The sequence below is a fragment of the Brachyistius frenatus genome, unplaced genomic scaffold (genome assembly GCF_029030835.1).
Source record: "Brachyistius frenatus isolate BFR_SWC_R1_liver_20210118 unplaced genomic scaffold, ASM2903083v1 Contig_51, whole genome shotgun sequence".
NCBI lineage: Eukaryota > Metazoa > Chordata > Actinopteri > Embiotocidae > Brachyistius > Brachyistius frenatus.
In genome coordinates this window covers 736,326-748,802 of record NW_027210650.1, presented here as the reverse complement: position 1 = coordinate 748,802, position 12,477 = coordinate 736,326, and the positions used below count along the sequence as shown (strand labels likewise).

Genomic DNA, 12,477 nt, shown 5'->3' with positions numbered 1-12,477 from the left:
GTACTTCTTCCAGCCAGCAGATGCCATAAATGGCAGGTCAACGACTGAATATACCTCTGTGGCAATCTGGATGAGCACCAGGGGGACCGTTTCTGTGTATTAGGCCCCGGTAATGGTCCATAATGCTGATGATAAGAGAGTGTCTCGGTACCTGTTGGAGCTCAGAGGATGTAGGCAGGGTGCAGGAAGTCCTTGGGGACGATACCCACGGCACCGTTCAACTCGCCGACCCACCAGCCGTGAATGTTGTACTCCTGGACCCAGAGAGAACAAATAAAAAGGACGGTGAGTCTCCGAGGGTCCGGGAACAAGCAAGCACCAGTCTGACATTTTTATTTGATTTGAGAGAGCTCGTTTGTCCCTTATTATTAACACAAGAACAACCATTCGAATGATTTGAACTGCAATTATGCCGTATGTGGCCCGAGTCCTTTTCAGCGGCCACTAAAATACTATCAGGTTAAAAATGTGCTGCATAAAGTCAACTCCGGCAAAAGAAATCCAGGAGAGGCTCGGTCCCGACCAGGAAACAGCCGTGTACAATATTCGGAGAGACATTTTGGCACGACGGCCCCGAGGGTTTTCTTTCAAACACGAGGAAAACAGTAAACAAGGCTATCGAGGCAGCGAGCGTCTCACATAAAACAGCTTTTTTTTAACTGCTCAAAAACCATAACCACAGCTGGCCTGTTTCCACAGACTAATTATAACCGAGACTTCATCTCTTTATGGTGATTAAAAAAAAAAAACCCGATCAGTCTGATTCATGTGTGTGCATGTAAAAATGTGACGTTAAGGCCACAGATTAAATCCATGAGACCTCTAAAACATTAAGCGCTAAAACAATTTTCTCCGTAAATTTAAAACCTTGAGGGTTGTTTTTTTTTTTAACAGGTGGCAAAACAAAATCATTATATTTTTTTATAGCTTTTGATGAAGCGTTTATTTTAAAAAAATGTAATGGACTGAACAATAGGAGTTAAACAAACATAAACCATAAGGCATCAATTTCTGCTCAATTTAGTTGAGATTTTAGTAAATAAAACTTAAATTGAGGGGTTTGTTGTCTGACTAATTGTTATAGAGGATTTTGACTTCCTGAATAAAAACAAATCTCCCATAAGATGTGAAAATATAATTCAGAAACACAGAGCTGCTGTCGTTTGAGGCAAAAAAATTTGGCCTTAGAAATAAATATTGCTTGTTTGAATAAAGACTAAATGTAAAGTTTAAATATTGTCGTTTAAATCACTTCTATTTTTATTTTACGTTTTGTAAATATCAAAATTCATAGATTTTAATTCATGGAAAATCTCAATTTAATTATTTTAGACAATTTATTTACTATTAATACACAATAGAGATATATTAAGTTGTTGCAGCCAATAAAAATAAATCGAAAAACTTGAAATATAAAAAATTTCCAGATGTTTTTTAGCCATTACAGCCGTCTCACGCAAGACTGAAACAACAAAACCTGACGCACACCGACCACCACGCGCTCCTCTGATCGCAGCAGTGAGGCTCTAACTAGATCTGTACCGGATCAATATCTGGCCCCGGACCAGAGGGACGTTAAAGCCCCGGCCGAGGGGAGGTGGGGCACCAGCCGGCTGTCAGTCGACCACTCATCTCTCCTCGGCAGATTGAAAATGGCCGTTTGTCTCGGCACACTGAGGGGAAGATGAAAACTGCGATCGCATCACAAAACACGTCGAAGCGCGTCGAAGCGGACACGCGTGTTAAAATTTGCCGTTTTGAGTTGTAGAAACACACACAGGCCCTCTGGCGTGATGAAACGTCAAGAGGTTCAGTCGATCGGGCCGGCCGGCCCCTTGGCACCTTCTCTGCAGCCAGAGGAATGAGGCCTGCGGCTAATGAGCGGCGTTTGGCCGGCGCAGGATGAATGAACCGCTTAGACGGTGATAAACCACGAGACTCGAGTGTTCTAACGGCACAAACAGGTACCCAACAATAAGCAGATCGTCCACCCAGGCCTCATCGTTTTCAACCCCCCCCCGCCCCCCGCCAGCATCCATTGACAGCTCTGACTGGGATGTTCCAGTATGTTTGGCTCCCTGACAAACTGACAATTCACTGTGTGTGTGAGCTCATACCGGAGGGGGAAGTTAAGTCCGAAATGGTCTTTTTATGCCCCCCATAAGAGCGCGGAGGGAAAAGCCCGGTTGCGGAAAGCTGGCTCTGGTTCCCATCCGAGAGAACAGGGGAGAGGGGAGACAGACGGACGGTGGGGTGGGGGGTGTGGGGAGGCATCGGGGAGAGGGAGCGAAACAGTTTTTCTCTCCCTTGGGGGCGTCACAGCACTATTCCACCAACCGTAGTGACAGAGAGTTTTATTTATCTCCGCGGCCCATCTGTGCAGTCAGTCTCAAATTCTCCCTGAGAAAGGTCTTTTGGATTATCAGCGCCGCCATTTTAATACGACTGCTACATCACAAGAGCGGGTGCCAATGGCGGTGGAAGTCTGTCAGGCGTGCCGAGTCCATCTCCCTCATACTTGAAACGGGTTCATCCAGAGTACACCTGCTGTAATAGGGACATTCCAAAAAGGCGTGGAGAGTGAATTATCCAGATGACAAAACCTACGCTAACTCCTCAATGTCCCCCTCCGTCTGTTTGTGCTCCTCTTTTTGTCTTTGAGCTTGATTTGTTTAGTTTTTTTGGCGAGATTTATAAAATCTGACGCTTTTGTTTTGCTCTGATTGAAAGCAAATGAAAAGAAATATATCGGGCTCATTATGATAAGAAGATGCGCCCCCCCCCCCTCCGAGCATCTGACTTCTGGGAAAAGGTCTGTTTTTGTTTTTTTTCCTCTCATGAATGTTCGTGAGCGGCCGTGAGGGAGGTGACACAAATCGGCGTTTGCTGCAACCTGGTTGCAGATCTGCAGATCCGGGAGGGTTGGTGGGGAGGGAGGTGGGGAGGATCGGGGGGGAGGGGGAGGTGGTGGTGGTGGTGGTGGTGGGAGGTGGTGGGCGCAAACAGCGCCGTGTCGTGGCCGCATGCGGCGCGTCGACTCGCTGACCTCCCGGTGACTCCTCCGTCGACAGAGAGCTGGGGAATGAGGTGTGGGCGTGGGGGGCTGGCGCTGAGAGTGGGTTGCCATGACAACACCTGCAGTGTACCGGCGCGATCGTTTATTTACCACTCAGGGGGCTGGCTAATGGTGGCATTCTGATGGGCCCCATCGCTCATGTTCCCCGACCGGAGGACAGACTGACAGCTACCCGAAGCCTGAAGCAGGGAGAAGGTGAGTCGAGGTTGGTCAGAGAGCGCCGAGAGACGACGGGGACGAGGCAGGTGTCGTGTCACGCCGCCATCATGTGTCTCAACATAACACCTCTTTAATATCTGTCTGGCATTTTTTTTTTGGGGGGGGGGGTGGAGGTAGGGGGCATAAAATCCTGCACAGATCCGGACCGCATGTCCTCTTTTTCCTCTCTCATCTTGTTCTCACACACATGCTCGCTCCCTGATAAAACACACACACACACACACACACACACACACACACACACACACACACACACACACACACACACACACACACACACACACACACACACACACACACACACAATCCCAAATGCATACAAACTAGGGGGAGTGCTAATAAGCCAAACACATGAGGCATCTTTCCTCGGCCACCAGCTGACTGAGGCAGGCCTTGGGCGTGATGGAGCGCAGGAAGTCTCTCATTGCCCTGCCGCTGAACCCGCCGCCTGGGTGTTACAATCTCTCCTTCCCTGCCTGCCTCCCTCCCTCCCTCCCTCCCCCGTTTCTACCCCCCTCCCCTCTTTTTCCTCCCGTTGCTCCCTTCCCATCTCTCCCGAAGCAGCCTTTTCCACTCGCATCCTCCGTTTGCTCCCCTCTTTCTCCTCTACATAAGACTCATCAGATGCACTGCAGCTCTCGGCGGTTCTCCCCGTCAGTGGCCAGCCTAATAAAGAAACATGGACGCCTCCGGCGGAGCCCGTGATCTGTAGCCTGTAATCAGGTCAGCGAGCCCTCCTCACCGCTCACACAGGTGTCGCGATAACACCTGAAAACTGTGCGGAAATTTTTTTTTTTTTTTTTGGTGCCAAAACAATCCAGTTGAAACCCATCTTGAAAGATGTGGATGATAATCCTGCATAACCAGAGATCGAAATGGCTACTTAGTGTCCATTCTTTCCAAGTGGGCTTTTAATTAAATCAGTGAATTGGCTTCAAATTGGAAACATGACGGAGCATGAGAACGTTTGAAAATATCTCAGGGACGATGAGATTTAATAAAAAGCAAAACCTAGTCGCTCCTTTCTAATGCACGCCTGGGATTACGGATAGCTCCTTAACTTAATAGCAATTTAAAGTGGATTTGTGTATGCCACTGAGTGTCTGTAATGATGGCTGTTTACGCCGCCCCTCATTTATAATAATTAAAGCAGAATGGATTGGGGGTGGGTTGCTCGGACACGGTTCTGGGCTATTGGCTGAGGCTGAATAATGACCTACTGTAGTTGACCGGGGGATGACCGCTGCCTCCTGCATGACCCCGAACCCCAGACTCACCCCCTGCTACTTTGGGTGGTAAAAAGGATGTCTTGCCTGTCCATAGCGTCTTGGTGTCTATGACCACAATAGCAGCCGGGGGTCTTTAAATGGGGTGTGTGACAGAGAAAAGGAGAAAGAGAGGGGGACAGAGTTCACACAAAAGAATAAAGGGATCCCGCCCCCTCACACTCTTTGTCTCTCTTGCTTGACTTTTCCCATCTGATTGTTTGCCCACTTTTCCTTTTTCTTCAGCCTGCATTCAGCCGGTGTGACCTGTGGCCAGCGGGGCCAACGCAGGCTTGTAGAACAGAAGAAGAAGCCCTGTTATGACCCTCGATAAAAAGTCTGTCCCAGGTAGCCGGGGACAGAAAATGAGTCGCCATTTAAATCAGGAAATATTTTCGAATTTCTTATCTAAACATTTTAAATAGATATTTTTTTTTTTTATTTTTTTTTGGAGGCTATAAATCACAAAAAATAAATCTATAAGGCTGTAAATCAGTTTTAAATGTTTGTTTAAGCCGTCATATAAAAAAAAAAAAACTCCCTTTTATGACGGGACGCTACTCGAAACCACCACAAGGTGTCAGCGGTGTCCACGTTCTCCTCCCAGCTGCAGCCCAACGCTTTGGCCAAATGTGGAGGTGATGCTCTTGCTTTGGGAGCGGCACCGGGATTGGTCGGCTCCTCTTCCTCTCTCAGGGCTTTTGGTTGGTGGAGGAAGAGGAGCGAGCGGGCCGACGGGGAGAGAGAAAGCAGGAGAGGTGGCAGCAGGGCGCTTGCCAGAGTTTTAAGGACCCTGGACGGGGGTTTGTGCCATAAATCTCTTCCCACTCCATCCCGCCGTTCTCCATGAGTGCCCGTGGGAATACAGGAATGTGACAGCTGACCTGTAGAGCCCATGTCTTTTGATTGTGGATACATAAATTAGAGGGCAAGAATGCAGGACAGCCTTATGGTTTAGTGTGGGGGCATAAGTACACAGGTATTACACGTGTCAGGGAGAAAGTGGGACAATAAGCTTTTAGCCGCCGAGATGAATTAATCTGATACGGTAACAACACATTGTAAATCCTATCACACACGTCCCTTTGTCTGCGATAGTTTAGATGCTCTGAAATCCAGCCGAAAATGTGCGTGAAACATCTCGATGATTTAAATAAAAAAAAAATCTGAGTGTGATCCTGCAAAGAAACTGAGCCGGCCAGGATTTGTCATCACACACTGAAATGTCAGCGGCTAAAGCCATAATGTGCATTAGAAGAATGCAAGCTCTCAGAAATGAAATGCCAGAGCAAAAAAAAAAAAAAAAAAAATCAGGAGATGGATCTCGTGGCGTGTTTCTACCTCATGTATCAGTCGGGCCGAGCGTCACCATCGAGTTCTGCGGAAGGCGAGTTAGGCATCGCTGAAACCGGCGGTGACGAGATTAATTCCCTCGAACTAATGGAATTCATATGAGTGGTGAGGTTGCTAATTTATTTACTTTGTCAGGGATACACAAATATGTGCACACACACACACAGCAACACAAACACACACAAACAGCAACACACGATGGAGAAAAAAACAAAAACCAACAACACAAATACAGTAAAAATGCCCCCACTTTACAGTAAGTGAGAGATCAATAATGATGGATGAGGGCCTTTTATACAATCGGCATGTTCTCCTCAGTTCACAGCCATATGACACCACGCCTGTGGCTATCCCGTTCTGCACTTCAGCAGTCAATCACATCCCAGCTTTAAAAATAACAGTTTGTTAGCACCATTGATTTAGCACTTAGAGCGTGTCCTTATTACCTTGTAATTATGGTCAGTGTTGACATAACAGCACAGACAAGCAGGCCTCCCACCCTCCGAGAGAATTTATGGGCCCTGGTTTTATTACGGCCATTTCATGTGTCTGGGTCCCCTGTTAAGCGACAGACTTGAGTTCTAGCCAAGGGCCCGTATTTCACTCATCGAGGTCAGGGTTCTCAGGAATCCCCCTCCGCCGTAAAAAAAAAAACTGAGCGGGGTCCACGCGTACGTACAGGAGAGACGCGGGGGAAGCACCTCCCAGAGGGCTCGTTAAAATAAATAGCCGATTACAGGCGATAATACAAATAATGCCATTCATGTGGGAAATGTGACACTATTAGGACGCAGAATGGGACACGGGTTGGAGTCGCGTCGTCACAGAGAACCAAACATCCGGGCGGGAGATCACCTCTAAATAATTTACAACCTGACCCTCGCTGCAGGTCCATTAAAAGATAGTTAGGATGCTCTGGCGTAGTCTGTCACTGTGTTATGACTTCGGCATACAGCTCGAACAAAACAAGAGTAATCTGCGTCATTAAGACTGTGAGATACAACCGGCCGACTCCGGCTTCCAACTTGGACTCTTTGAGGTCTTCGTCGAGGCCGGTAACGTGATCCGTACAGTGAAAAGCGATCCGCCGAGCAGGGCCGGGGCTGTTTGAGGCGGATCCGCAGCGCGGAGCCGGGTCCCCCCTTTGTTTCCCCACCGAGGACGCCGCCTTTGTCATCGTCGTGTGAAAAATGGACGTGGCTGTTTTGACATTTTCCCTCCCATCAACCGGCACACACAGACAGAGGCGGCTGGCATCTCATTACTCTGGCACTGCCAAGAGAACCTCAATTAAAAGTCCATCTTGTGTGACGAGCGTATTTCACCTGTGCTTTATCTACTGCTGTAAACAAAAGAGGCTCACAAACCGAATCTGTTTATCTAAAATTACCAACTTTGACTTCTTTCATTTTCCCCATGAAGGTAAATTTTGCAGCTTTTTGAGGGTTGAACACAATTTCTTAATCTCTAACACACAATTACAAACAAATAAAAGCCTCCTTCCTCCTGCCTTTCCTCTTCAGATAATTTAAACACAGAGCATGATGACTCAATTTGAAGCTGACCAATAGCAACAGCCGAGGGAACAAGTCCCCGTACGCCGCGGAGTAAAAGTCCCCAAATTACAAGCCATTGATTTCCAGTAGGGTGTCTTTTCAACTGGTAGATACTCTGCATGTAGCTACGAGATGGCCATAAAACACGAGGAAATAGATTGAGGGGGGAAGAGAAGAGCTGAGATGCAGGATGGCTTCACCTGCAGTTTACGTCAAACAGAAAGGGAAGGGCTTCGCATGGCTGCCTGCTCAATTAACCCCCGTGATAGAGGCTCCCGTAATGAACAACAGCACCATTACACAGCGCCCCGAATGGCACTTCACCCTGGTGGCCCCGGGAACAGACAACGCCGCTGTTGGTGCTTCGCTTGCTTCATCGAGACGCGAGCGCTCGCCAACGGAGGAGTTTAGACGTTGGGGATATCAGCATGTTCAGACGGTAAACGGGGGACGAGGTGATTAGTGGAGTCGATGTTGTTTAACCCTCAAATAATTGCACATTTTACACGTCGGCATCTCGTTCCACTCGTCTAAAACTACTGTAATTGCCCCTTTAATTATATCCACAGATCGAAGGAGGGATTTCTATTAGAGATGAACAGAAGTGGGTCCAGAATTTGGAGAGAAGTTGGATTATTTTTCGCTGGTGATGATGATGATGATGATGCTGACCTTGCTGATGATGTAGATGAGGTCCCCTCTCTGGAAGCCCAGCTCGTCGGCCTCGTCGGCCAGGCAGTCCCACAAACCCTGGTAGTAGTTAGCGTAATCTGATGACCAAACTGAGGGGAAATAAAAGAGCGCAAATTTAAAGAAAACACAAAGACAGTCGCTGGGAACGATCAGGCGGGAGATGTTCTCATAATTGGGGGGAAAAAAATGGCTTTAACGAGATCCTGACCTGGTTTGCTGTTCTTCTCGACAATCTCATTTGCTGGATCTGGAAAATCCTCTTCTAAAGAAAACAAAACCAAACGACATGTGAGAGAACATTTATCACTCTGTAATTCATTATTTTTTAAATTTGACTGCAAAATAATGACAGCAAACATTATCCGCTGAGAAATCTATTTATTTTTGCCCTGCACATTAAGGACAAACAAATATCAATCCTGATGTTTAATTTTCTTTAACCAGACCGAACTCCTCGATGACGATCAATTCGTTCACATTCGTCAAGAGAGTCGGCGGGAGATAAAGCCGAAGGAGAGGAGGAGGCTGTGTTGGAGACGCATGCAGAGGCGGACGTGTCATCGACTGTTGGGGCGTGGCACCCGGTGGTCTGAGAGGTGACACGGTGATACGCCTGCCCTCTGCCTCCCACATCCATCCTTAACACTCACGGGCTGACAGCGATGCCACAAACCCCGGCAACACTATCCACCTTCCAGCACAACCTGCACCTCTGCTTCCAGGAAGAGCAGGAAAGACGACACACACACACACACTGTACATCCACATGCATACTGAACAGCTTGTGCACGAATGCAGAAAGTTTCTTGTGCATAAATATGAGGGATTTCTTTTGTCTTTCTTTTGACACCAAAAGAGGAAAAAAACAACAACCCAACAACAACGTTTTAATTTATTTTCAATGCGCCCAAACATTTGTTCAGTCCTCTCCAACGGCTGCAGAGAGGAGCATCGTTTCGTGGAGAGGCCACCGCTACGGGCCAAAGCTTTCTGTATCAAAGTGATTTAATTTTCCAGTCAATAAAATCAGTCATCAGGACCAGAGCCGATACCAACCGTCGCTTCAGCATTCAGCCTGCAAACCGAAGCCACGTTGGGAGTTTCGCTTTGACAAAACCGAGCGGTCTCGTCACGTAAAAATGTAACGCTGCAGTCTAGGATGCAATTTAGCAAATTAAAATGAATGTTTCTAGACATTTAATCTTAACTTTTAGGGGGGAAAAACATTTGTGTGCTAAAATTAGACAAATGGGTGAAGGAGTGTCCTAAAAAAATTTCCTGTCAGCTTTTTCTCTTCTTTGGCATTTCTGATTAATTAAAATACAAAATTTTGTAAAAATAATTTACAGTTTTCAATCGTGGTGTAAAAGCTGAGCAAAGAGAGGTGCAGAGTGATTGATAAGTGAAGGGGTGAGAAAGTGAAGGAAAGAGCCCGTCATTCGATATGCCATCTGTGGTCAGGGTCTGTACCTCTTCCCAGATGGCTTTGAACGGCGGCGTGACAGTTGGAAGACTGATTCCCCCTCTCGCCAGTGATTTTGGCAAAAGGTAATGTACTCACCGAGTGAAACAGAATCTTGATGTATCTTATTTAATAGAAAGAGTGATGGACGAGAAGATCGGATCACCCCTTTTGTCCTTCTTGGGATCTTGTAGCCAACCCTGACACATGGGACTGTCCCCCTCCACCCTCCCTCAGTGGGAGCTCACACACAGGGGGGGGGAGGTGGACAACGACTCGTCAGTCAAACTCTAATTTCTATTAAAGATGTGACATTAAGAGCTGGAGAACTATTTTAAGCCCTGAGAGATGCAGTTTTTACATTCTTTCAACTAAATTGCTGTTGCCAGGCAATTTTAGCCAAAATCTCTTGCTTAGTGGATTGAGTTGTGGGCTATTTGTTGCCTGGCAACATTAGCTAATTGGACGTTCTGTGACGGAGCATCGGAAAGTGGCCGGCCTCTCGCTGATTTCAACAACATAACTGTTGGGAGAGATAAGGAGGAAACGGACTTGGAGACGGCGTAAGTGAATCTTCCCCTTCCTGTGCTGTGTGGCTCTGCAGGCGCCACCCCGGTGTGGACAAGCCTATTAGTGTAGCTTGATTTGAAATGAGTGATCAGTCTGGGCGTTGCGGTGATGAGGAGGCACCTGGCAACACAAATTTCACAGTCGGGGGAGACCACAAATATTTCTCGTTGCTAAAAAAAAAAACTAAAAAAAACTCCCTGAGGGTTTGAGTGTGTGTGAGTCAGAGGGATGGTGTCTATTTGTCTGACGGAGTATCATGAGGGTTTCTGTGTGCACCACCTTCCTATCTATTTATCTGGGTGAGTGTGGGTGGGTGGGGTGCTGCGTGCGAGGTAACCACATCCTCATACCTGGCAGCACCTCGTAGATATCCTCGTCGTCCTCCTCCTCGACCTCCCCCGTCTCCTGCCCCCGTCCTCCTCCTCCTCCTCCCCGTTTGCCGCTCGGGGCCGGCCGAGGAGGGGAAGAGCCGGCCACCCCCTCAATGTCATCGTAGGTCTCCTCCTCCTCCTCCACATCTCTCCCTTCCTCTTCCTCGTCATCGTCGTAAGGGATGAAGTTGGAGCTGAGATCTGAGGGGACGGAGAGACGACGTGATAGGCGGCGTTAGCGTGAAGACGGAGCACAGCGTGGCACGAAAGACAAGAGACATGCGTTAAAAGGTAAAGTAAGAGGGATGTTGGAAAGGGCCTCGCTGCACAACATGCGCAGACACGTGCCTTTACAGCAGCAGTGCAGCCGTGCACTCACGCAGCAAATACTTCCTGTTTTCATTAACTATTAAGTGTTTTTAATCTTTTAATATCAGGCAACAAATTGTTGTGGAGTATTTGCAACGATATGAAAACAGAGAAAAACCTGAATAACTTAACAATTGTTCAATTTTACATAATAATCTAAGGACCTAACAATGAGTCCCATTACTCAGGACTTTTTTTTTGTGATTGTTACGATTAAAATGCTTAATTTTGTAATGATTTTCTGAAATTGTGATATAATTTGCAAAGTTATAAATGATTTTTTTGCAGTCGAGGCAAAAAAAATAATTTTAAGCCCTACTTAATAAGAAGTAATATGTAAACACATCCCATGATAATAATAATGCTGCAAATAACAGACATATTTTACTTCTGATTTGTTTTAACTTTCTTTCAAACTTTTTCAACAAAAACGTCCTAAAAGTGACTTAGCTTTACAGAACAGGAAGTCTGTGACTGTAGAATAGAAGACAAAGGTTAAATCTGCTGTTAAAATAAGAGCTTTAGATGCTGTTTATTTCATACTAATTCAACACGTAAGCCTACTGTATGAACAAAAACAAAGTGCAGTCTCTTACAACTTGAAGTATGTATGAAACTAATTAAAAATCGTCATTCCCGAGATAAAATAGTGCTAAAACCACATTTCCGACAAACCCTGTCACTTCCGGTTTTCCCGATTGTTCCGGTTTTCTCCAGAGTACAGAGTTTGTTTTGATGGTGAGAGGAGAGGAAGCAGAGCCGTGCTGATTGGAAATGAGTAGTTTTTGTTTGGAAATGCACCTCTATGCAGCAATACCTTCAGCAGAGTTTCTTTTGAGGACATTTTTACCATCAATTATTGCAAACGCAACATTGCGGTTTCCTGCAGGGACTGTTGAACAGAGATTCTGTATTCTTTACGGTCTTAGTTGCGGATCCAGCTCTTTATTCGCCCCTCCCTTTCACATCTTCCCCATGTTTCCTGTTAAACCTCATTTGCAATGCCATGTCATATATGCTCCGTGTCCTCATATTCAAGGCAAAATGCTTTAAGAAATGTTCTTAAAGTTCTTGAAAGCATGACAGCACACCTAAAAAGGAAACCATTCAGTCTCGTTCTCAGGTAAATTCAAGGTGAAGAGGATGAAATAATTGGCTCCGTGCTCTGGATCAGACTGTATTTTGTAGTAAAACCTCTCCTGGAAGGAAGTAAGACAAACTGCAGAGTGTCTGTTACTTCCCGCAAACCAGTGGCCCGGCCCGAGCCCATTTTAGAGTAGACGAGGCACGACGGCTCGCTCAGATGGAGGAGCTGTCTCATTGCAGGCGACTGGCCACTGCAACACAGGGTATCAGGTCCTCGGCCGTACACCAGCAGCCAAGCAGAAATCAATGTCACTGGAGGATAACCAGAACATCTACCAATCAATTTCCTGTAAGCTGGAATTCAGTAGGAGGGTTGGGGGTCGAGGTGGGGGGGTGTATGTGTGTGTATGTGTGTGTGTGTGTGGAGAGGTTCGGGGGGAGGGCCAGAAGTAGACCT

The 12,477-nt window shown here is 46.7% G+C and overlaps 1 protein-coding gene across 3 annotated transcripts in view; it reads right to left on the bottom strand.

Moving 5' to 3' along the window:
• The window catches only part of skap1 (src kinase associated phosphoprotein 1), a 29,806-nt gene that overhangs the window by 779 nt on the left and 16,550 nt on the right, over window positions 1–12,477 (bottom strand). For all 3 annotated transcript variants that reach the window (XM_069704570.1, XM_069704568.1, XM_069704567.1), the window contains 4 exons: window positions 10,545–10,766; window positions 8,371–8,424; window positions 8,142–8,251; window positions 152–254 (listed from right to left, as the gene is read on the bottom strand). In XM_069704570.1, the coding sequence (XP_069560671.1) occupies window positions 162–254; window positions 8,142–8,251; window positions 8,371–8,424; window positions 10,545–10,766 (479 nt within the window). In that variant the 3' untranslated portion in view covers window positions 152–161. The remainder of the gene's footprint in view (window positions 1–151; window positions 255–8,141; window positions 8,252–8,370; window positions 8,425–10,544; window positions 10,767–12,477) is intronic.